Consider the following 26,910-nt stretch of genomic DNA (forward strand, 5'->3'; position numbering starts at 1 on the left):
CCCCACATCTGAACAATCTGAGAAAATACATCTGGATGGAGCGACCACTCAACTGGATGTAAAGTCTGACGGCTGAGATAATCCGCTTCCCAACTGTCTACACCTGGGATATGAACCGCAGAAATAAGACAGGAGCTGGATTCCGCCCAAGAAAGTATCCAAGATACTTCTTTCATAGCTTGTGGACTGTGAGTCCCACCCTGATGATTGACATATGCCACATTTGTGATATTGTCTGTCTGAAAACAAATGAATGGTTCTCTCTTCAACAGAGACCAAACCTGAAGAGCCCTGAAAATAGCACGGAGTTCTAAAATATTGATTGGTAACCTTGCCTCTTGAGATTTCCAAACCCCTTGTGCTGTCAGAGATCCCTAGACAGCTCCCCAACCTGAAAGATTTGCATCTGTTGTGATCACAGTCCAGGTTGGACGAACAAAAGAAGCCTTGAATTAAACGATGGCGATCTAACCACCAGGTGAGAAAGAGTCGAACATTGGGATTTAAGAATATTAATTGTGATATATTTGTATAATCCCTGCATCATTGATTCAGCATACAAAGCTGGAGAGGTCTCATATAAAAACGAGCAAAGGGGATCAGGTCCGATGCTGCAGTCATGAGACCTAAAACCTCCATGCACATAGCCACTGAAGGGAATGATTGAGACTGAAGGTTCAGACAAGCTGAAACCAATTTTAAATCGTCTCTTGTCTGTTAGAGACAGTCATGGACACTAAATCTATCTGGAAACCTAAAAAGGTGACCCTTGTCTGAGGAATCAATGAACTTTTTGGTAAAATGATCCTCCAACCAGGTCTTTGAAGAAACAACACTAGTTGATTCGTGTGAGATTCTGCAGAATGTAAAGACTGAGCTAGTACCAAGATATCGTCCAAATAAGGAAACACCGCAATACCCAGTTCTCTGATTACAGAGAGTAGGGCACCAAGAACCTTTGAAAAGATTCTTGGAGCTGTCGCTAGGCCAAATGGAAGAGCGACAAATTGGTAATGCTTGTCTAGAAAAGAGAATCTCAGAAACGGATAGTGGTCTGGATGAATTGGAATATGAAGATATGCATCCTGTAAGTCTATCGTGGACATATAATGCCCTTGCTGAACAAAAGGCACAATAGTCCTTATAGTCACCATTTTGAAAGTTGGCACTCTTACATAACGATTCAAAATTTTCAGATCCATAACCGGCCTGAATGAATTTTCTTTTTTTGGGAAAATGAATAGGATTTGAATAAAATCCCAGACCCTGTTCTTGAAACGGAACTGGTATTACCCCTGAAAGCTCCAGGTCTGAAACACACTTCAGAAAAGCCTGAGCCTTTACTGGATTTGCTGGGATGTGTGAGAGAAAAAAAATCTTCTCACAGGAGGTCTTACTCTGAATCCTATTCGGTACCCTTGAGAGACAATACTCTGAATCCATTGATTTTAGACAGAATCTGCCCAAATACTTTGAAGAATCTTAATCTGCCCCCTACCAGCTGAGCTGGAATGAGGGCCGCACCTTCATACAGACTTGGGGGCTGGCTTTGGTTTCTTAAACGGCGTGGGTTTATTCCAACTGGAACCAGGTTCTTTGGGGGAAGGATTGGGTTTCTGTTCCTTATTTTGTCGAAAGGAACAAAAACGGTTAGAAGCTTTAGATTTACCCTTAGGTCTTTAATCCTGAAGCAAAAAAACTCCCTTCTCCCCAGTGACAGTTGAAATAATTGAATCCAAATGGGAACCAAATAAATTATTACTTTGGAAAGAAAGATAGTAATCTAGACTTAGATACCATGTCAGAATTCCAATATTTAAGCCACAAAGCTCTACTAGCTAAAATAGCTAAACGCATAGATTTAACATCAATTTTGAAGATATCAAAAATGGTATCACAAATAAAATGATTAGTATGTTGAAGCAAGCGAACAATGCTAGACAAATCAGGATCTGTTTCCTGTTGCGCTAAACTTTCCAACCAAAAAGTTGATGCAGCTGCAACATCAGCCATAGAAATGGCAGGCCTGAGAAGATAGCCAGAATATAAATAGGCTTTCCTTAGATAAGATTCAAGTTTCCTATCTAAAGGGTCCTTAAAGGAAGTACTATCTTCCATAGGAATATTAGTACGTTTGGTAAGAGTAGAAATAGCCCCATCAACTCAAACCCAAAACTCCAATCTAACTGCTGGCAAAGGATAAAAAAATGTAAACCTTGAAGAAGGAATAAAAGTACAAGGCCTATTCTATTCCTTAGAAATCATATCAGAAATAGCATCAGGAACTGGAAAAACCTCTGGAGTAACCACAGGAGGTTTATAAACAGAATTTAAACGTTTACTAGTTTTAGTATCAAGGACTAGTTTCCTCAATATCCAACGTAATCAATACCTCTTAACAAGGAACGAATATACCCCATTTTAAATAAATAAGTAGATTTGTCAGTGTCAATATCTGAGGTAGGATCTTCTGAATCAGATAGATCCTCAGAGGAGGATAATTCAGTATGTTGTCGGTTATTTGAAATTTCATCAACTTTATGAGAAGTTTTAAAAGACCTTTTACTTTTATTAGAAGGCGGGATAGCAGACAAAAGTCTTCTGAAACGCATCAGCAATAAAAAAAATTATATTCACAGGGATATCATGTACATTAGATGTTAAAAAGGAACAAACGGCATTGTACTATTACTGATGGACACATTCTCTGCATGTAAAAGCTTATCATGACAACTATTACATACCACAGCTGGAGATACAATCTCCACAAATTTACAACAGATACACTTAGCTTTGGTAGAACTGCTATCAGGCAGCAAGGTTCCAACAGTGGTTTCCGAGACAGGATCAGATTGAGACATCTTGCAAATGTAAGAGAAAAAAAAACAACATATAAAACAAAATTATCAATTTCCTTATATGGCAGTTTCAGGAATGGGAAAAAAAATGCAAACAGCATAGCCCTCTGACATAGAAAAGTAAATTTATGCTTACCTGATAAATTGATTTCTTTTATGATACGACGAGTCCACGGATTCATCCTTTACTTGTGGGATATTATCCTCCTGCTAACAGGAAGTGGCAAAGATCACCACAACAGAGCTGTCTATATAGCTCCTCCCTTGACTCCACCCCCAGTCATTCGACTGAAGGTATAGGAAGAAAAAGGAGAAACTAAAAGGTGCAGAGGTGACTGAAGTTTTAAATCAAAAAATATAATCTGTCTTAAAATCACAGGGTGGGCCGTGGACTTGTCGTATCATAGAAGAAATCAATTTATCAGGTAAGCATAAATTAACTTTTCTTCTATAAGATACGACGAGTCCACGGATTCATCCTTTACTTGTGGGATACAATACCAAAGCTACAGGACACGGATGAACGGGAGGGACAAGACAGATGCCTAAACAGAAGGCACCACTGCTTGAAGAACTTTTCTCCCAAAAATAGCCTCCGAAGAAGCAAAAGTATCAAATTTGTAAAATTTGGAAAAGGTATGAAGTGAAGACCAAGTCGCAGCCTTACAAATCTGTTCAACAGAAGCATCATTTTTAAAAGCCTATGTGGAAGCCACCGCTCTAGTAGAGTGAGCTGTAATCCTGTCCAGCAGTCTCGTATGCCAAACGGATGATGCTTTTCAGTCAAAAAGAAAGAGAGGTAGCAGTAGCTTTTAGACCTCTACGTCTTCCAGAATAGACAACAAACAGAGAAGAGGTTTGACAGAAATCTTTGGTTGCTTGCAAGTAAAACTTCAAAGCACGAACCACGTCCAAGTTGTGTAACAGACGCTACTTCTTAGAGGAAGGATTAGGACACAGAGAAGGAACAACAATTTCCTGATTAATATTCTAATTAGTAACAACCCTAGGAAGGAATCCAGGTTTGGTACGCAAAACCACCTTATCAGAATGGAAAATAAGATAAGGTGAGTCGCATTGCAATGCAGATAGTTCAGATACTCTTCGAGCCGAAGAGATAGCAACTAAAAACAGAACTTTCCAAGATAAAAGCTTAATATCTATGGAATGCATAGGTTCAAACAGAACCCCTTGAAGAACTGAAAGAACTAAATTCAAACTCCATGGCGGAGCAATAGGTTTAAACACAGGCTTAAAGTGAAGGTAAAGTTAACTCTATTTCACAGTCTAATATCACTTGTTGACCCAAATTAATATGAGTTTAAGTCATAATTTTTTTCAATTTCAAATAATAAAGTCTTTTTTTCCGGTTTATACTCACATTTTTAACTTTGCCGATGTCAACCCGTAATTTAATTTTTTTTTGTTTGGTCACATTTTCTTTTCATCCAATTGAAATTCTGGCCGTTAGGTGGCCGTCAATCTACGTCATCCGCATTCCGGATGATCTGTGCACGCGTTTCATTTTTATTATCGGACTTGCAATACAAGAGCGCTACCGTTTCGCGTATAAATAGAAAAAGAACGCAGACCTCCTCCTGTTAAAAGTTAATCATTAATTAGGTCAAAAATTAAAAATTTCCAGCAACAAGAAAATTCAGGACAATGGTAAAAGCTCTGACTAGTTTCGGCTATTGGTCTGCGTTCTTTTTCTATTTATATTTTTATACCGGGATTACAAGGAATCCTTTTTGCAGCCTCTACCCACTCTGTCTCCGTTCCTGTCTGTTTGGGGAGATAACTTCATTCAAGAAGCGGCTCACATCGGCACTACCAAAGTCACAGCTGAGCGGTTCAGCCAATGGGCTCGCAGATTCGCACACACCCCCTTGTTGACGCCAAGTCCCGGTGCCTGGACGGATGAGCTGGAGGAACACAGACGGTGCACACGCCTAGTGTTTGGGCTAAACCCATATGCTCCAGATGCGACTACCGGACGTTTGACGAGCTGTGGACATTGGCAGAAGGGTGAGTGATAGGCATCCACTATAGCGGAGTAGGTGGTAACCTATGTCATATTTCATTGGGGGGGTGTAGTGTGCTGAATACTGCTGAGGATTATACCGCTTGTAAGAGACTTTTAATTGTTGCCTGTGGATTACCCCTACCTTATGTACAGGATTTAAACGCTGCATTTATTTGGGACATTTCAGATACAGTCTGGGAAACTCTTCCATTGTTTATATTATGAGAATTGACATATTAATTATTGCCATGAGTGGACTACGCTATGCGCATGCGCAGTTTGTTGCATTCCTTGTGAACGCGCGTTGGAGACTGCTCTGTACGTCAGTCTCTAAAATAAGGAAATGGCTGTGGGGAGGAGTTAGGAAGGTAACGATAGTGAAAAAGAAAAGTTTTTTTTTACATAAATATATAATCGATGTGACAAAAGCTTAGCGACTTAGTAAATGAAGATATGACCAATTGATTGGTGTATAGAGAGCGGTAAAACTTTACCTTCACTTTAATTCTAACCAAAGCCTGACAAAACGACTGAACGTCTGGAACATCTGCCAGACGCTTGTGCAGTAAAATTGATAAAGCAGATATCCGTTCCTTTAAGGAACTAGCTGATAACCCCTTCTCCAATCCTTCTTGGAGAAAGGAAAAAATCCTAGGAATCCTGATCTTATTCCACGAGTAGCCTTTGGATTCACACCAATAAAGATATTTACGCCATATCTTATGGTAAATTTTCCTAGTAACAGGCTTTCGAGCCTGAATCAAGGTATCTATGACCGACTCAGAATCCCCGCTTGGATAAAATCAAGCGCTCAATCTCCAGGCAGTCAGCCGCAGAGAAATTAGATTTGGATGCTGGAACGGACCTTGAATGAGAAGGTCCTGTCTCAGTGGCAAAGATGACATTTCCACCAGGTGTGCATACCAAGTCCTGCGTGGCCACGCAGGTGCTATCAAAATCACCGAAGCTCTCTCCTGTTTGATTCTGGCAATCAGATGAGGAAGGAGAGGAAATGGTGGAAACACATAAGCCAAGTTGAACGACCAAGGTACTGCTAGAGCATCTATCAGTACTGCTTGGGGATTCCTTGATCTGGACCTGTAACAAGGAAGTTTGGCATTCTGATGAGATGCTATCAGATCCACTTCTGGTGTGCCCCATTGATGAATCAATTGTGCAAACACCTCCGTATGGAGCTCCCACTCCCCCGGATGAAAAGTCTGACGACTTAGAAAATCCGCTTCCCAGTTCTCCACTCCTGCGATACAGATTGCTGATAGATGGCAAGTGTGAGTCTCTGCCCATTGAATTATTTTGGAAATCTCTATCATCGCTAGAGAACTCTTTGTTCCCCCTTGATGACCGATATATGCTACAATCGTGATATTGTCCGACTGGAATCTTACGAATCTGGCCGAAGCCAGCTGAGGCCATGCCTAAAGCGCGTTGAATATCGCTCTCAGTTCTAGAATATTTATTGGAAGGAGAGCCTCCTCCTGAGTCCACACACCCTGTGCTTTCAGGGAATTCCACACTGCACCCCAGCCCAATAGGCTGGCGCCCGTCGTCACTATGACCCAAGCTGGCCTGCGGAAACACATTCCCTGGGACAGATGATCCTGTGACAACCACCAAAGAAGAGAGTCTCTGGTCTCTTGATCCAGATTTATCTGAGGAGATAAATTTGCATAATCCCCATTCCACTGTTTGAGCATGCATAGTTGCAGTGGTCTGAGATGCCAGCGAGCAAACGGAACTATGTCCATTTCCGCTACCATTAGTCCAATTACCTCCATACACTGAGCCACTGACGGCCGAGGAAAGGAATGAAGTGCTCGGCAGGTGTTTAAAATCTTTGATTTTCTGACCTCCATCAGAAAAATTTTCATGTTTGCCGAATCTATCAGAGTTCCCAGGAATGGAACTCTTGTGAGAGGGATAAGTGAACTCTTTTGTACGGTCACCTTGCACCCGTGAGATCTTAGAAAAGCCAACAAAATGTCCGTGTGAGATTTTGCTAGTTGGTAAGTTGACGCCTGAATTAAGATATCGTCCAGATAAGGCACCACTGCTATGCCCCGCGGCCTTAGAACCGCCAGAAGGGACCCTAGCACTTTTGTGAAAATTCTGGGAGTTGTGGCCAACCCGAAGGGAAGAGCCACAAACTGGTAATGTTTGTCCAGGAAGGCAAACCTGAGGAACTGGTGATGATCTTTGTGGATAGGAATGTGAAGATATGAATCCTTCAAATCCACGGTGGTCATATATTGACCCTCCTGGATCATTGGTAAAATAGTCCGAATGGTCTCCATCTTGAAGGATGGGACTCTGAGAAATTTGTTTAGGATCTTGAGATCTAAAATCGGTCTGAAGGTTCCCTCTTTTTTGGGAACCACGAACAGATTGGAGTAAAACCCCTGCCCCTGTTCTGCTTTTGGAACTGGGTGGGTTACACCCATAGTATATAGGTCTTCTACACAGCGTAAGAACGCCTCTCTTTTTATCTGGTTTACAGACAATCGTGAAAGATGAAATCTCCCCCTTGGAGGAGAATCTTTGAATTCTAGAAGATACCCCTGGGTCACAATTTCTAATGCCCAGGAATCTTGAACGTCTGTTGCCCAAGCCTGAGCGAAGAGAGAAAGTCTGCCCCCTACTAGATCCGGTCCCGGATCGGGGGCTGCCCCTTCATGCTGTCTTGGTAGCAGCAGCGGGCTTCTTGGCCTGTTTACCTTTATTCCAGGTCTGGTTAGGTCTCCAGACAGACTTGGATTGAGCAAAATTCCCCTCCTGCTTTGTGGCAGGGGAGGAGGTAGGAGGACCACCTTTGAAGTTTCGAAAGGAACGAAAATTATTTTGTTTGGTCCTCATCTTATTTGTCTTATCCTGAGGAAGGGCATGGCCTTTTCCTCCAGTGATGTCGGAAATTATCTCCTTCAGTTCAGGCCCGAATAGGGTCTTACCCTTGAAAGGAATAGCTAAATGCTTAGATTTTGATGAAACATCAGCAGACCAGGACTTAAGCCATAACGCTCTGCGCGCTAAAATGGCAAAACCTGAATTTTTGGCCGCTAATTTAGCCAGTTGAAAAGCGGCATCTGTAATAAAAGAATTAGCTAGCTTGAGAGCTCTAATTCTATCCAAAATATCCTCTAATGGGGTCTCAACCTTAAGAGCCTCCTCTAAAGCCTCGAACCAAAAAGCAGCTGCAGTAGTTACAGGAACAATGCACGCTATAAGTTGCAGAAGAAAACCCCGATGAATAAATATTTTCTTTAGAAGACCCTCTAATTTTTTATCCATAGGATCTTTGAAAGCACAACTGTCCTCAATAAGTATAGTTGTACGCTTAGCCAGGGTAGAAATAGCTCCCTCCACCTTAGGGACCAACTGCCATGAATCCCGAATGGTGTCAGATATGGGAAACATTTTCTTAACCCCTTAACGACGCGTGTCGTACAGGGTACGTCGCACACACCCTGGTCTTAAACCCCTAATTTCGTACAGGATACGTCGCTGGTCTTTTAAAGCGGTTGGAAGCGATCCTGCTCGCTTCCAGGTTATTGCAGTGATGCCTCGATATCGAAGCATCCTGCAATAACACCCCTTGGCCATCCGATGCAGAGGGAGCCACTCTGTGGCCCTCTCTGCACCAGACATCGATGGCCGGTATCGTTGGCGGGTGGGAGCCTGTGTGGGAGGCGGGTGGCGGCCATCAGTGATGTGGAGAGGGGCGTGATCGTGGGCAGGGATGTCCGGGGGCGCGCAGGGACGCGCGTGCACGGGGAGGGAGCAGGTGGAAACCGCTACACTACAGAAAAAGTTGGTGTACAAATTTTTTTAAAAAATAGAATAAAAATTAAAAAAAAAAAAAAAAAAAAAAAGTTCAGGAAGGGGGTGGGGGGAGCTACTCTACAAGAAAAAAAAAACGAAAAAAACAAAAAAAAAAAAAAACTACTTTTTTTTTATTTATTTTTTTACAAACTAGGTACTGGCAGACAGCTGCCAGTACCCAAGATGGCCGCCAATAAGGCAGATGAGGAGGGTTAGAGAGCTGTTTTGGGGGGGGGGGAATCAGGGAGGTTGGGGGCTAAGGGGGGGCTACAAAACAGCATATTTAAATATGCTAAAAAAAAAAAAAACCTTTTATTTTAGTACTGGCAGACTTTCTGCCAGTACTTAAGATGGCGGGGACAATTGTGTGGTGGGGAAGGGAAGGGAGCTGTTTGGGAGGGATCAGGGGGTCTGATGTGTCAGGTGGGAGGCTGATCTCTACACTAAAGCTAAAATTAACCCTGCAAGCTCCCTACAAACTACCTAATTAACCCCTTCACTGCTAGCCATAATACACGTGTGATGCGCAGCAACATTTAGCGGCCTTCTAATTACCAGAAAGCAACGCCAAAGTCATATGTCTGCTATTTCTGAACAAAGGGGATCCCAGAGAAGCATTTACAACCATTTGTGCCATAATTGCACAAGCTGTTTGTAAATAATTTCAGTGAGAAACCTAAAATTGCGAAAAAATTTAAGTTTTTTTTAAATTTGATCGCATTTGGCGGTGAAATGGTGGCATTAAATATACCAAAATAGACCTAGATCAATACTTTGAGTCGTCTACTACACTTAAGCTTAAATTAACACTACATGCTCCCTAATTAACCCCTTCACTGCTGGGCATAAAACACGTGTGGTGCGCAGTGGCATTTAGCAGCCTTCTAATTACCAAAAAGCAACGCCAAAGCCATATAAGTCTGCTATTTCTGAACAAAGGGGATCCCAGAGAAGCATTTACAACCATTTATGCCATAATTGCATAAGTTAAGCATCAGCATTTTGAGAAAATTTAATGAATAAGCAGTCAATTTGATAAAAAGACTATACCCCAGGTAAGAAAAATATTTTCCTAAATATGTTTTTTCCCCAAATATGAAACTGCAAAAGGAAATATACATAAACCTGACTCATGGCAAATATAAGTACAATACATATATTTAGAACTTTATATAAATACATAAAGTGCCAAACCATAGCTGAGAGTGTCTTAAGTAATGAAAACATACTTACTGAAAGACACTCATCCACATATAGTAGATAACCGTTTCAGTACTAGTTTGGCTATCAGTAGAGGTAATGGAATATGAGAGTATATCGTTGATCTGCAAAAGGGAGGTAGGAGATTAATCTCTACGACCGATAAAAGGGAACCTATAAAAAAAAGATTTCCTGCGAGAAAAAACATAGAATTCAATAGGTGTTACTCCCTTCACATCCCTCTGACATTCACTGTACTCTGAGAGGAATCGGGCTTCAAAATGCTGAGAATCGCATATTAACATAGAAAATCAAGCACAAACTTACTTCACCGCCTCCATAGGAGGCAAAGTTTGTAAAACTGAATTGTGGGTGTGGTGAGGGGTGTATTTATAGGCATTTTGAGGTTTGGTAAACTTTGCCCCTCCTGGTAGGACTGTATATCCCATACGTCACTAGCTCATGGACTCTTGCCAATTACATGAAAGAAAAGCGACATTTCAGGGGTAGTCCCCTTAGTCATGCTATGAGTTACAATGTGTGTGTACACAGCTTTTAAACCTTCATTTCTCGCGCCAGACAGCCTCTGGCTGTACAACGGTTCCCTCTAGTGGGCTTTCTTTGCAACCGTTTCTATAGCCATAAAAACATTTTTGTAATGTAGGCATAATGTTTGCACATATCAATGTATATCTCTGATAAACACACACTATACATAGTTGGAAAGCATAATAGCAAAATACCTGTACATATATACATGGGTTAGAGAAAAAAAAAATTAACATTTATTTTACCACTTTCTCAATAGTGTAGTGAAACATAACATTGGACTGTGAGCTAGCTGGACAATGTTTTGAAAATACTGCATCTGGAAAAAAAATTGAAAAAAAAACTGTTAGAAAAAACAGGCTAAGTCATAGTCCTTATTAAGACCTTAAGGAGATAATGTTTCAAGTTTATGTATCCACCACATTTCTTTTTGTTGTAAAAGTTTCTCCCTGTCCATGCCATTCCTAGGGATTTTGATATGGTCAATGACTTGCCATTTTAATTGGCTTATGCCATGGCCTTTTTCCAGGAAATGCTTTGACAGGGGAGCCTCTAGATTCCTGCATCTAATATTCGAGTTGTGCTGGCTCATCCGATCTCTTACTTTACAAGTGGTCTCTCCTAAGTAAACAAGTCAACATAGACATTTTATAAGGTATACCACATCGGTACTTTCAATGTATAGAATCCATTGATGTCAAACTTTTTACCACTATGTGGATGATAAAAGTTGAGACCCTTAATGATCGAACTGCAACTCATGCAGTTCAAACAGGGGTAACTTCCTTTTCGTTTGTAACCTAGCAATGACTGCTTAAAATTACTTACCAGGGCCCACATCAGTTTTTATTAAATGATCTTTTATACTTTTGACCCTTCTATATGCCATTAATAGTGGATCTTTAAATTGAGACAATTGTTGATTACATCCACTCAGAATATGCCAGTTCTTTCTTATAATATTAGAGACTATCACTAAGAGGACTATATTGTGATACAAATATCATCCTGTTGTCTTTTCCCTTTATAGCCTTTTTACATGTGAGATTGTTTATTTCTTCCATTTTGCTCTGGATTAAACTGAGGAGATACCCTCTATCTCTGATTTTTTTGACCATTTCCTGCATTCTAGTTTCACAGTTTTTCTCATTGCTTACTATTCGCTTTACTCTAAGGAGCTGACTCTTGGGTAGGGAATTAACCAAATTTCTAGGGTGGAAGCCGTCATAATGGAGTAAAGTTTTTGTATCTGTATCTTTGACATACAAGTCAAAACTTAAACTGTTACCATTTTTGTAGACCTTTGTATCTAAAAAAAAAAAGATACCGACTCCTCACTATACGTTACAGTGAATTCTAGACCCCTTACCATAGAATTTAATTCTCTTACCAAGTCCTCTAGGGTTCCAATGTCACCCCACCACACGCCAAACACGTCGTCCATATACCGCCACCATATTGCTCCATGTTCTCCGAATTTCTCATTTTCATAGACAATCCTCTCCTCAAATTCGTTTATAAAGAGGTTGGCGTATGATGGGGCCACATTGGAACCCATAGCAGTCCCTTTTGTTTGTATATACCACTCGTCCTGAAATAAAACATTATTCCAGTAAAGAATTAACCTGAGAAATTGTTCTCTAAAGTCACATTGTGCATGGGAGTACTTGCTGTTGACCAATAGATTCTTTTAAATCATGGCTATACCAGTCTCATGTTTAATGGAGGTATAAAGACTTTTCACATCCATGGTGAACAGCAAGTATCTATCTGAGCCCAATTCCAATTGCTTGGCTTTTTCCAGAAAGTGATTTGTATCTTTCAAATAGCTAGACATTTTTATTACCCCTGGTTGTAGTATCTTATCAATAAATATAGATCTATTGGTATATACTGAACTTACACTTGAGACAATAAGTCACCAAGGGGGCTTTTCAATGTTTTTATGAACTTTTGGGACTGTGTAAAAAAAAAAAAAAGACAGGGTTACGGGGTGCAGTGATATATAGAAAATAAGACAATTTTTTATTTATAATCCCTTTATCGAATGCTTTCTTAAGAATAGTCTATCTCTTTCTGTATCTTTATGAGAGGATTATTGTTAATTTTCATATAGGTGTTAACATCTTTTAACTGAATCTGTATTTCATCAATATAGTATGTTTTATCCATTACTATGATTGCATCTCCCTTATCCGCCCCTTTTAAAATTATTTCCCTATTCTTTTTCAATTTATCGAGTGCTCTAGAGTCTTCTATAGTAAAGTTAGTATGTTTTTTGAGTCGTCCTCCCTCCCATTTATGTGTTAGATGTCTATCATTTTTGCTTTACCCTTAGTTCCTTAATTTCTTTTTCCACCAAATTTATAACGTTATTAATGCTGTAATTATTAATACTAGGGTTAAAAGTATCTTTTTTCCTCAATCCTAGAGATTGCAAAGACCATTCTTATTTATTTACATGGTTAATAACTTATTCATTGTTATCACTATTATTAAATCAGATCTTAAGTTTTATATTTCTAGAGTCTCTGCTAATCTTTATCAAGTTCGAAAAAGTCCTTCTTTTGATAGTGCCAAACAAAGCATTTTCTTCTTTAGACAAAGTGTAACTTGATATAGTTACCACAGTCTCTAGGTCCGTCACTGTTTCTAGTCTATTTTCGTTTTGCGATCAGACTTCCTCACTCCCCAGATGGCATACTGCTTACTGTGTTTGCAGCCCCCCTGGCAATATCTTCCTCGCCGCCGCACTGCTCTAAAGGAAAAGAGGAGGATCTATCCATAGACGTATACGGTGTGCTAGATCCACTAGCCCCACCCCCATGACGGTGTTGTTTACCTCTCTGATGATTGGCTCTTCGTTTCCCTCTGGTTTGTGCTGATCGATTGCCGTGGTGACCATATCGCCACTTGTATACTCTGCCATGGCGATATACATTGACATGTGCAAACATTATGCCTACATTGTTAAAAAAATGTTTTTATGGCTATAGAAACTGTTGCAAAGAAAGCCCACTAGAGGGAGACGTTGTACAGCCAGAGGCTGTCTGGCGTGAAAAATGAAGGTTTAAAACCTGTGTGTACACATATTGAAACTCATAGCATGACTAAGGGGACTACCCCTGAAACGTCGCTTTTTTACCATCTTAAATAAAGATTTTTTCAAGATATTTGGTGCTGTGGACCTCTTTGAATATTGGTACTATTCCAGGACTTGGCAGTGTCCCTTGTGTTCACGAGCACAGTTTAGCAGTGCTGTTTTTCCGCTTCTGCCCGTTTATGATACAATATTGCAGTAGCCACCTTTATCAAGCTCCTTCGGTGGTTAGCTGACATATTATGGCTGCCCAGAAACTTCATTGTTTAAGAACAAGTAAAGTGCAGGCAACTTTAAGAATTTATAGATGGGGTACTCCTAAGTAAGGAAAAGGGAAACGGTGTACAAAATGTATATTTGGTAGATGGGGAGCAACGAGAATGTAGAAATGCATATGTAAGTGAGTCCCAGCCTATTAAAGGCTGAGTTAAAAAATCCTTGATATTGAATTATGACAAAACTGTATATCAAAAATGGGTGTCAACTTGGTACCTCAATATCTCTTTGGAAATCGAACAGGTCAATTCTCTGCCAGTTGCTACCATCTAGAGCAAGGACATTCCATGCCTGGAAGCATAAAAAAGGACTGTTAGAGAAATGATGAGGGAAGGAGAAACAAACAAAATCCAAAAGGGTATGACTGCACAAAATCAAACTCACCCTAGAAACTTGGGCACACCGACACAAGGTGACAACATCTAGAAAGGAGAAGATCCTAAGGGAAAACAGATCATTAGTTACCCATGGGCACCATTGCTTTGTACCTGTGCAAGTCTAAAAGTCTAGGCACAATAGCCATAAATTCCCAACCTAGAGGGTCATTTTACACTACCCCAATGTTACCCAACAGGGACATAGTGTGTAATAATGCTCTCACCTGAGCAACAGTTCCTTTGGAAGCTTTTTATTGATCAGAGCCTCATCATTGTTTGAGAACATCTGAAAAAAAAAAAGGAATATATATTGAAAATCAATAATATGACAAGTATGAACGAATCAATATGATTTTCATTTCTTAAATGGACAGTTAACACCTTGAAATTTTTTATATAAAATCTTTAGTTATGCATAACTACAACTTTACACTAACGTTGCAATCTATTTGCATTATTTATTTTGCCCCACTTTCATGTAATTTAGCTCTGCCAAATTGAGCAATTTCAAGTTCTCAGAACTTAAAATGCAGCCTACTGTCTTCCAGGCTAACACTGCTACATATCAGTCCCTAATTGTCTTTTATCAGATAACTGCAAAATAATTATTTTTATAACATATGGCACTGGGACGTAGCGTTGCTTCCAAGAAAAACAACAACCAACGTACATGGTATATCAGCTGTTAAAGGGTAAAAAAAAAAAAAAACTTGGTTGATATGTTATTTTATAGCAACACAATATAAATGTCTGGTAACTACAAGGTGTACTGTCCTTTAAATACATAATTTAATTATGTGGATATTAAATTCAGTATCATTGTAAAGTAGTCATTTTATTTAACACATGCACACAGTTTGTGATGGCCAGCAAAGCTGACAATCTAAAGAATAACCATTTTAGGAGATAAGGGGGAAGGGACAGCAAGTAAGATAATGAAAAGCAGATTAAAGCTCAATCCTTATTAGTGTGAGAGAGTCTGCAGACAGATCTTCCTGTTTCTGTGTATGAGATAGGAAGATGCATTACCCAGGTGCACGGTATTGAGACAAAAAAAAAACAAAAAACAAAAAAAACACACAAATACCCAATATTAAAAAATCCATCATATAAAACCAAATGACTCGCATACTGCCCCCTCCATATAATTGTTTAGTAGTATAAACATTTGTTTATAAAGTTATGTCCCCTCAAGGATTTGAATTGTTGAGGAATAAACACTTAAAATAATACAACACTGTAAACACAAAAACAGGATTTCAAAAACATGCAATTTAACTAAATTAAATGGTGAAAATAGGGTTCAAAGTGTCAACCGAAGAGTAAGTAGAGGTTCAGGGAGCTATTGATTATAAAAAATACAGAAGGGAACATATATACTACTAGTATATCAGAGTGCCTGTTGAAATGTTATATTTTAAACATATTATACAGTATATATAAAAAGGCAAGTTGTTTTTATAAACTCCCGATCAACCACTTATACCCTCCAAACTCATACACTTAAATGTTTGTTATTTATTTTTTACACAAAACAGCAGAAATGCTTTTTTCCAGCAGGACTTGATAGGACCGGAAGTTGGGGTCATACTTTTACCCAAACTCACTAGTTCCCTCTAAAACAGCTGAACCCAAATTTTTTTCTTTTGCGATTCAGATAGAGGATGCAATTTTAAGCAACTCTCTAATTTTCTCATATTATCAAATTTTCTTCATTCTATTGGTATCTTTATTTGAAATGCAAGAATGTAAGTTCAGATGCCGACCCATTTTTGGTGAACAACCTGGGTTGTTCTTGCTGATTGGTGGATAAATTCATCCACCAATAAAAAAGTGCTGTCCAGAGTTCTGAAACAAAAAAAAAGCTTAGATGTCTTTTTCAAATAAAGATAGCAAGAGAACGAAGAAAAAATGATTAATATGAGTAAAATAGAAAGTTGCTTAAAATTGCATGCTCTATCTGAATCACAAAAGAAATAAATTGAGTTCACTGACCCTTTAAAACACCTTTTACTCCTCCATTATGTGCTTCCATGTGAGAAACGCATTTTGGAGTAGAGGATGAAAGCAATCTGGTCTCATTAAAGGGATAGTCTAGTCAAAATTAAACCTTCATTAATCAGATAGGACTTGTAATGTTAATCAACTATCCAATTTACTTTTATCATCAAATTTGCTTTGTTTTCTTGGTATTCTTAGTTGAAACAAAACCTAGGTAGGCTCATATGCTAATTTCTAAGCCCTTGAGGGCTGCCTCTTAACACATGCTTTTTAAATTGCTTTTCACAACAAGAGACTGTGGGCCATATAGACAACACTGTGTTCAGGCACAGGGAGTTATTTAAAAGTTAGCACAACACAATGCTAAATGCAAGTCAATAGATAATAAATAAAAAGTCATGTGATCAGGGGGCTGTCAGAAGGGTCTTAGATACAAGGTAATCACAGAGGTAAAAAGTATATTAATATAACAGTGTTGGTTTTGCAAAACTGGGGAATGGGTAAAAAGTTATTATGCATCTTTTAAAACAATACAAATTATATTGTAGATTGTACCTTTAAGGGCCCAGTGAGAAAAGCATCATTAAAAAGCGATATTTTAAAAAGTGATCTAACTTGTGATGGAGATTGGCTGTGAAAGGTTATAAAGGGCTGAAATAAGTTTTTGAAGGCAGTCTTGTCAAGAGGAATTTTACTAAACTTCCCCTGACACTGGTGGAATTTTAAAAGCAGCATCACTATGTGCATTGTAAACAATACATTTATACAGTATTGAATAGCAATACAATTTACATGTGTCAACCTAAACTTAACCGATTATACCATAGAAAACTGTAGCCATGGCTTTTTCGTTTAACAACGTGAATTTTTGTAGCTTTGCAATAAGTAAAAACATAATTTATGTAAGAACTTACCTGATAAATTAATTTCTTTCATATTGGCAAGAGTCCATGAGCTAGTGACGTATGGGATATACAATCCTACCAGGAGGAGGCAAAGTTTCCCAAACCTCAAATGCCTATAAATACACCCCTCACCACACCCACAATTCAGTTTAACTAATATCCAAGTAGTGAGGTGATAAAAAAAGGAGTAAAAAAAAAAAAGCATACAAAAAGAGAACTGGAAATATAATTGTGCTTTTATAAAAAAAAAAAACATAACCACCATAAAAAGGGTGGGCCTCATGGACTCTTGCCAATATGAAAGAAATTAATTTATCAGGTAAGTTCTTACATAAATTATGTTTTCTTTCATGTAATTGGCAAGAATCCATGAGCTAGTGACGTATGGGATAGAAATACGCAAGATGTGGAAGTCCACAGAAGAGTCACTAGAGAGGGAGGGATAAAATAACAGCTATTTCCACTGAGAAATTTAAATCCACACAATTAAAGTTTTTCTTAAAAAAAACTTATGCTAAATTGTTTTTATTGAAGTTTTATATATAAATAAAATCAAGTAATATAAAAACAGAATTTATGTTTACCTGATAAATTACTTTCTCCAACGGTGTGTCCGGTCCACGGCGTCATCCTTACTTGTGGGATATTCTCTTCCCCAACAGGAAATGGCAAAGAGCCCAGCAAAGCTGGTCACATGATCCCTCCTAGGCTCCGCCTTCCCCAGTCATTCGACCGACGTAAAGGAGGAATATTTGCATAGGAGAAACCATATGATACCGTGGTGACTGTAGTTAAAGAAAATAAATTATCAGACCTGATTAAAAAACCAGGGCGGGCCGTGGACCGGACACACCGTTGGAGAAAGTAATTTATCAGGTAAACATAAATTCTGTTTTCTCCAACATAGGTGTGTCCGGTCCACGGCGTCATCCTTACTTGTGGGAACCAATACCAAAGCTTTAGGACACGGATGAAGGGAGGGAGCAAATCAGGTCACCTAAATGGAAGGCACCACGGCTTGCAAAACCTTTCTCCCAAAAATAGCCTCAGAAGAAGCAAAAGTATCAAACTTGTAAAATTTGGTAAAAGTGTGCAGTGAAGACCAAGTCGCTGTCTTACATATCTGATCAACAGAAGCCTCGTTCTTGAAGGCCCATGTGGAAGCCACAGCCCTAGTGGAATGAGCTGTGATTCTTTCAGGAGGCTGCCGTCCGGCAGTCTCATAAGCCAATCTGATGATGCTTTTAATCCAAAAAGAGAGAGAGGTAGAAGTTGCTTTTTGACCTCTCCTTTTACCAGAATAAACAACAAACAAGGAAGATGTTTGTCTAAAATCCTTTGTAGCATCTAAATAGAATTTTAGAGCGCGAACAACATCCAAATTGTGCAACAAACGTTCCTTCTTTGAAACTGGATTCGGACACAAAGAAGGCACGACTATCTCCTGGTTAATGTTTTTGTTAGAAACAACTTTCGGAAGAAAACCAGGTTTAGTACGTAAAACCACCTTATCTGCATGGAACACCAGATAAGGAGGAGAACACTGCAGAGCAGATAATTCTGAAACTCTTCTAGCAGAAGAAATTGCAACCAAAAACAAAACTTTCCAAGATAATAACTTAATATCAACGAAATGTAAGGGTTCAAACGGAACCCCCTGAAGAACTGAAAGAACTAAATTGAGACTCCAAGGAGGAGTCAAAGGTTTGTAAACAGGCTTGATTCTAACCAGAGCCTGAACAAAGGCTTGAACATCTGGCACAGCTGCCAGCTTTTTGTGAAGTAACACAGACAAGGCAGAAATCTGTCCCTTCAAGGAACTTGCAGATAATCCTTTCTCCAATCCTTCTTGAAGAAAGGATAGAATCTTAGGAATTTTTACCTTGTCCCAAGGGAATCCTTTAGATTCACACCAACAGATATATTTTTTCCATATTTTGTGGTAAATTTTTCTAGTTACAGGCTTTCTGGCCTGAACAAGAGTATCAATAACAGAATCTGAGAACCCACGCTTTGATAAGATCAAGCGTTCAATCTCCAAGCAGTCAGTTGGAGTGAGACCAGATTCGGATGTTCGAACGGACCTTGAACAAGAAGGTCTCGTCTCAAAGGTAGCTTCCATGGTGGAGCCGATGACATATTCACCAGGTCTGCATACCAAGTCCTGCGTGGCCACGCAGGAGCTATCAAGATCACCGATGCCCTCTCCTGATTGATCCTGGCTACCAGCCTGGGGATGAGAGGAAACGGCGGGAATACATAAGCTAGTTTGAAGGTCCAAGGTGCTACTAGTGCATCTACTAGAGTCGCCTTGGGATCCCTGGATCTGGACCCGTAGCAAGGAACCTTGAAGTTTTGACGAGAGGCCATCAGATCCATGTCTGGAATGCCCCACAGTTGAGTGATTTGGGCAAAGATTTCCGGATGGAGTTCCCACTCCCCCGGATGTAATGTCTGACGACTCAGAAAATCCGCTTCCCAATTTTCCACTCCTGGGATGTGGATTGCAGACAAGTGGCAGGAGTGAGTCTCCGCCCATTGAATGATTTTGGTCACTTCTTCCATCGCCAGGGAACTCCTTGTTCCCCCCTGATGGTTGATGTACGCAACAGTCGTCATGTTGTCTGATTGAAACCGTATGAACTTGGCCTTTGCTAGCTGAGGCCAAGCCTTGAGAGCATTGAGTATCGCTCTCAGTTCCAGAATATTTATCGGTAGAAGAGAGTCTTCCCGAGACCAAAGACCCTGAGCTTTCAGGGGTCCCCAGACCGCGCCCCAACCCATCAGACTGGCGTCGGTCGTGACAATGACCCACTCTGGTCTGCGGAAGCTCATCCCCTGTGACAGGTTGTCCAGGGACAGCCACCAACGGAGTGAATCTCTGGTCCTCTGATTTACTTGTATCGTCGGAGACAAGTCTGTATAGTCCCCATTCCACTGACTGAGCATGCACAGTTGTAATGGTCTTAGATGAATGCGCGCAAAAGGAACTATGTCCATTGCCGCTACCATCAAACCTATTACTTCCATGCACTGCGCTATGGAAGGAAGAGGAACGGAATGAAGTATTTGACAAGAGTTTAGAAGTTTTGTTTTTCTGGCCTCTGTCAGAAAAATCCTCATTTCTAAGGAGTCTATTATTGTTCCCAAGAAGGGAACCCTTGTTGACGGAGATAGAGAACTCTTTTCTACGTTCACTTTCCATCCGTGAGATCTGAGAAAGGCCAGGACAATGTCCGTGTGAGCCTTTGCTTGAGGAAGGGACGACGCTTGAATCAGAATGTCGTCCAAGTAAGGTACTACTGCAATGCCCCTTGGTCTTAGCACCGCTAGAAGGGACCCTAGTACCTTTGTGAAAATCCTTGGAGCAGTGGCTAATCCGAACGGAAGTGCCACGAACTGGTAATGCTTGTCCAGGAATGCGAACCTTAGGAACCGATGATGTTCCTTGTGGATAGGAATATGAAGATACGCATCCTTTAAATCCACCGTGGTCATGAATTGACCTTCCTGGATGGAAGGAAGAATTGTTCGAATGGTTTCCATTTTGAACGATGGAACCTTGAGAAACTTGTTTAGGATCTTGAGATCTAAGATTGGTCTGAACATTCCCTCTTTTTTGGGAACTACGAACAGATTGGAGTAGAACCCCATCCCTTGTTCTCCTAATGGAACAGGATGAATCACTCCCATTTTTAACAGGTCTTCTACACAATGTAAGAATGCCTGTTTTTTTATGTGGTCTGAAGACAATTGAGACCTGTGGAACCTCCCCCTTGGGGGAAGCCCCTTGAATTCCAGAAGATAACCTTGGGAGACTATTTCTAGCGCCCAAGGATCCAGAACATCTCTTGCCCAAGCCTGAGCGAAGAGAGAGAGTCTGCCCCCCACCAGATCCGGTCCCGGATCGGGGGCCAACATCTCATGCTGTCTTGGTAGCAGTGGCAGGTTTCTTGGCCTGCTTTCCCTTGTTCCAGCCTTGCATTGGTCTCCAGGCTGGCTTGGCTTGAGAAGTATTACCCTCTTGCTTAGAGGACGTAGTACTTGGGGCTGGTCCGTTTCTACGAAAGGGACGAAAATTAGGTTTATTTTTGGCCTTGAAAGACCTATCCTGAGGAAGGGCGTGGCCCTTGCCCCCAGTGATATCAGAGATAATCTCTTTCAAGTCAGGGCCAAACAGCGTTTTCCCCTTGAAAGGAATGTTAAGCAATTTGTTCTTGGAAGACGCATCCGCTGACCAAGATTTTAACCAAAGCGCTCTGCGCGCCACAATAGCAAACCCAGAATTTTTCGCCGCTAACCTAGCCAATTGCAAAGTGGCGTCTAGGGTGAAAGAATTAGCCAATTTGAGAGCACGGATTCTGTCCATAATCTCCTCATAAGAAGGAGAATTACTAGTGATCGCCTTTTCTAGCTCATCGAACCAGAAACACGCGGCTGTAGTGACAGGGACAATGCATGAAATTGGTTGTAGAAGGTAACCTTGCTGAACAAACATCTTTTTAAGCAAACCTAATTTTTTATCCATAGGATCTTTGAAAGCACAACTATCTTCTATGGGTATAGTGGTGCGTTTGTTTAGAGTAGAAACCGCCCCCTCGACCTTGGGGACTGTCTGCCATAAGTCCTTTCTGGGGTCGACCATAGGAAACAATTTTTTAAATATGGGGGGAGGGACGAAAGGTATACCGGGCCTTTCCCATTCTTTATTTACAATGTCCGCCACCCGCTTGGGTATAGGAAAAGCTTCGGGGGGCCCCGGGACCTCTAGGAACTTGTCCATTTTACATAGTTTCTCTGGGATGACCAAATTCTCACAATCATCCAGAGTGGATAACACCTCCTTAAGCAGAGCGCGGAGATGTTCCAACTTAAATTTAAATGTAATCACATCAGGTTCAGCTTGTTGAGAAATTTTCCCTGAATCTGAAATTTCTCCCTCAGACAAAACCTCCCTGGCCCCCTCAGACTGGTGTAGGGGCCCTTCAGAAACAATATCATCAGCGTCCTCATGCTCTTCAGTATTTTCTAAAACAGAGCAGTCGCGCTTTCGCTGATAAGTGGGCATTTTGGCTAAAATGTTTTTGATAGAATTATCCATTACAGCCGTTAATTGTTGCATAGTAAGGAGTATTGGCGCGCTAGATGTATTAGGGGCCTCCTGTGTGGGCAAGACTGGTGTAGACGAAGGAGGGGATGATGCAGTACCATGCTTACTCCCCTCACTTGAGGAATCATCTTGGGCATCATTTTCTCTAAATTTTGTGTCACATAAATCACATCTATTTAAATGAGAAGGAACCTTGGCTTCCCCACATTCAGAACACAGTCTATCTGGTAGTTCAGACATGTTAAACAGGCATAAACTTGATAACAAAGTACAAAAAACGTTTTAAAATAAAACCGTTACTGTCACTTTAAATTTTAAACTGAACACACTTTATTACTGCAATTGCGAAAAAGTTTGAAGGAATTGTTCAAAATTCACCAAAATTTCACCACAGTGTCTTAAAGCCTTAAAAGTATTGCACACCAAATTTGGAAGCTTTAACCCTTAAAATAACGGAACCGGAGCCGTTTTTATATTTAACCCCTTTACAGTCCCTGGTATCTGCTTTGCTGAGACCCAACCAAGCCCAAAGGGGAATACGATACCAATTGACGCCTTCAGAAAGTCTTTTCTATGTATCAGAGCTCTTCACACATGCATCTGCATGTCATGCTTCTCAAAAACAAGTGCGCAATACAGGCGCGAAAATGAGACTCTGCCTATGATTAGGGAAAGCCCCTAGAGAATAAGGTGTCCAATACAGTGCCTGCCGGTTATTTTACAAAATTCCCAAGATTAAAATAATTCCTCAAGGCTATGGAGTATAAAATATGTTTATATATAAATCGATTTAGCCCAGAAAATGTCTACAGTCTTAAAAAGCCCTTGTGAAGCCCTTATTTACTGTCTGTAATAAAAATGGCTTACCGGATCCCATAGGGAAAATGACAGCTTCCAGCATTACATCGTCTTGTTAGAATGTGTCATACCTCAAGCAGCAAAAGTCTGCTCACTGTTCCCCCAACTGAAGTTAATTCCTCTCAACAGTCCTGTGTGGAACAGCCATCGATTTTAGTAACGGTTGCTAAAATCATTTTCCTCTTACAAACAGAAATCTTCATCTCTTTTCTGTTTCAGAGTAAATAGTACATACCAGCACTATTTTAAAATAACAAACTCTTGATTGAATAATAAAAACTACAGTTAAACACTAAAAAACTCTAAGCCATCTCCGTGGAGATGTTGCCTGTACAACGGCAAAGAGAATGACTGGGGAAGGCGGAGCCTAGGAGGGATCATGTGACCAGCTTTGCTGGGCTCTTTGCCATTTCCTGTTGGGGAAGAGAATATCCCACAAGTAAGGATGACGCCGTGGACCGGACACACCTATGTTGGAGAAATAAAATACATGTGTCAATCGTTTTTCTTCACAATGTTCATGTATTACAGTATACAGTCTCAACAGAAATAATATCTATCCGTGGTTTACAGTTTAGTGAAAACAGAATATTTATGTGCTCTATACCATCATTACGCTTGTCCACACCAAGGGCCCCGGCTCTTGTTTTAAATTGTAAAATCTGGAGCGTGAGCATTATTCTGGGTGGTTTTTCTTTTTGACTCATGGTACATTACAAAAGGTTCCCATCTTGTAAGAAATCTCTCAGTATCGTTAAGGGTTTCAGCTGCTGCACTTGCCATATTGTAATGATACTCTAGTTTATTATAAATGAAGGTTATGTCAGGCGGGGTGGATTTCCAGAATTGGGCTATACTAATTTTAACTACAGTGCATACTATCATGACTAATTTAAGGTGGATCTTTGGAATTCCTGGGATTGGGAAATGAAGTAGAGCTTGCTCTATCGTTAGTGTTATTTGTTTTTGGAAGATTGCACTTAAGAGTTGTGAGGCGTATTCCCAAGTTTTCTTAATTTGCTCGCATTCCCACCACATGTGGATATATGTGCCTCTTTCCCCACACCCTCTATAACAAAGCTGTGATAGTGAGCCCCCTGATTCGTGTGTCCTTGTGGGATGGAGGTACCATCTGAATGCAACTTTTATGAAATTTTCGTAAAGTTGAGCGTTCTGCTTAAAGGATGCACCAGTTTTAAGGTTTATATACCATGTTTCAAGTGGCCAGTCCTTACCTATGTCTCGTTCCCATCTATTGATGGTTTGTGTCTTTTCTTTGTTTTCTGTGGAATTAAAGATTGAGTATAAGGTTGATATCACTCCTGATATCTGGGTAGCTGTAAGACATAGTGTTTCTAGTTTTGTGTTTGGGAGAGGTTTCACTTTACCTAGTATCTCAGTCGCCCTCGATCTCAATTGCAGGTAATGATACCATATGTTCTTGTCATTAACATCTAAATTATGATATTGTTCAAAAGACAATACTTTATCTACTGTAATCACGTCTGCTATTCTATAAAGCCCTTTATTGGACCATTTCTTCTGAACCCCGATGTCTATTGAAGTGTCGAACGTTATTAAAGGGGTTAAGTCTGGATCTCTCTCTGATAAGTGTGTATTTAGAATTTAGGTATTTCCATATGTGAATAGTGTGTTCAATCGCAATAAATTTACTATTATGTTTATGCTTTGAGAGATATGGGGCCCAAAGCGCTCTGGATAGGAAGTCAGTCTCTAGAATGTTCGACTCCATGTGGGTCCAACTCTTCTTACTACTCTCTTTGAACCATTGTATAGTCTGTGACATTCTTGCGGCATGGTAGTATGAAATTAAATTAGGCACTCCTACCCCTCCTTCGTTTCTATTTGTACACATAACTTTTCTGTTGATTCTGGCTTTTTTCCCTTGCCAAATGAATTTTAGTAATTCTCTTTGTAGTTTGTGTAATTCTGAAAGTGGGACAGAGATGGGAAGGGCTCTAAACAAGTATAATAGTTTGGGTAATAGTGTCATTTTAGTGGTAATGATTCTGCCGTACAGGGAGATTTTAAGTTTAATCCATTTACTGATTAGATCTCTAATATGCTTGAACATGGGTGCTTAAAAAAACTTTAATCAAAAGCAGTAGAATCAAACAGACAGCTGCCTGAAGAACTTTTCTACCAAAGACTGCTTCAGAAGAAGCAAAATACATCAAAATTTATGCAAAAAAAGACCAAATTACTGATTTGCAAATTTGATCAACCGAAGCTTCATTCTGAAAAAGCCCAAGAAATGGCGACTGAACTTAGTAGAATGAGCTGTAAATCTGAGGCGGAGCCTGCTCTGCCTCCAAATAAGCCTTAAAAAACAAAAGCTTTAACAGGATGCCAAAGAAATGGCAGAGGCTTCCTAACCTTTCTGGAACCAGAAAAACAACAAATAGACTAGAAGTCTTCTGAAATCCTAGAAACCTCGAAATAGAATTATAAAGCTCTTACCACATCCAAAGGATGTAAAGAACTCTCAAAGAATTCTTTAAGATTAGGACACAAAGAAGGAACAACAATTTATCTAATAATGTTGTTCAAATTAGGAAAAAAAGAAGTCCATAAGACAACTTATCTAGATGAAAAAAATCAGATAAGATGATACCCAAGAGAAAACTGATAAATCAGAAACTCTTGTAGCAGAAGAGATAGTCAAAAGAAACAACACTTTCCAAGAAAGTAGATAATCTTCAAAGTAAATATAGGCTCAAAAGAGAAGAGCCTACAAAATCGTTAAACCAAATAAGACTCTAAAAAAGGAGAAATTAATAAATGAACAGGCTTGATACCAACCAAAGCCTGAACAAAACAGTGAATATCAGGAAGTTTAAACAATCTTTCTAGGAAATAAAACAGAACAGAGATTGACAGACAAACTTATCCAAACTATTCTGAAAAAAGAAATGCCAAAAGAATTTATGAGAAGAACACCATAAAATAGGTTTTCCAAACCTGATAATACATGTTCCTTGAAACAGACTTATAAGCCTGCAACATAGTGATAAAAACTGAGTCAGAGAAACCTCTATGACTAAACACTAATCAATCTCCAAACCATTAAATTAGTAATTTGAGATCCCGATGGAAAAAAATAGCCCTTAAAAAACAAGATGGCTGGTCAAAGAGATAGCGGCCAAGGATGGCAATTTGGACATCTGAACAAGATCCACATACCAACCCTGTGAGGCCATGCTGTTGCCATCAGAAACACATGAGACTGTTCCAATATGATCTTGGAAATCACCCGTGGAAGAAAAAAAACAGAGGTGGAAAGATGTCAGGTTCCAAAACCAAGACACTGCTAATGCATCCACCATTTCTGCCTGAGGATCCCTGGACCTGAAAAGGTACCTGGGAAATTGAGAAAACACATCTGTATAGAGATACCACTCTCCCAGATGTAAAGACTGACTGCTGAGATAATCCACCTCCCAAATGTCTAAACCTGAGATAAAAAAAAAAAAACGTAGAAAAAAGACAGGAGATGAATTCCATCTAAGAACGTATTCAAGATACTTCTTAATTGCTTAAGGAACTACGAGTCCCTATTTGTTGATTGACATATGACACAGTTGTGATATTGTCTGTCTGAAAGCAAAAATGAAAAGTTCTCTTCTAAACGAGGCCAAACCTGAAAGAGCTCTGAAAATAGCACGTAGTTCTAAAATATCGATTGGAAAACTAGTCTCTTGAAGTTTCCAAACCCCTTGTGCTGTCAGAGACCCTCAGACAGCTCCCCAACCTGTAAGACTTGCATCCATTAAGAATACAGTCCAGGAAGGATGA

The 26,910-nt window shown here is 39.9% G+C and overlaps 1 protein-coding gene across 2 annotated transcripts in view; it reads right to left on the reverse strand.

The window, feature by feature from the left end:
- FBXL20 (F-box and leucine rich repeat protein 20) overlaps positions 1-26,910 on the reverse strand; it is a 188,948-nt gene that overhangs the window by 103,824 nt on the left and 58,214 nt on the right. For both annotated transcript variants that reach the window (XM_053697937.1, XM_053697945.1), the window contains exons 2-4: positions 14,445-14,506; positions 14,228-14,282; positions 14,060-14,134 (exon numbers count right to left, since the gene is read on the reverse strand). In XM_053697937.1, the coding sequence (XP_053553912.1) occupies positions 14,060-14,134; positions 14,228-14,282; positions 14,445-14,506 (192 nt within the window). The remainder of the gene's footprint in view (positions 1-14,059; positions 14,135-14,227; positions 14,283-14,444; positions 14,507-26,910) is intronic.

Source organism: Bombina bombina, chromosome 1, assembly GCF_027579735.1.
Source record: "Bombina bombina isolate aBomBom1 chromosome 1, aBomBom1.pri, whole genome shotgun sequence".
In the NCBI taxonomy this organism is placed as follows: domain Eukaryota; kingdom Metazoa; phylum Chordata; class Amphibia; order Anura; family Bombinatoridae; genus Bombina; species Bombina bombina.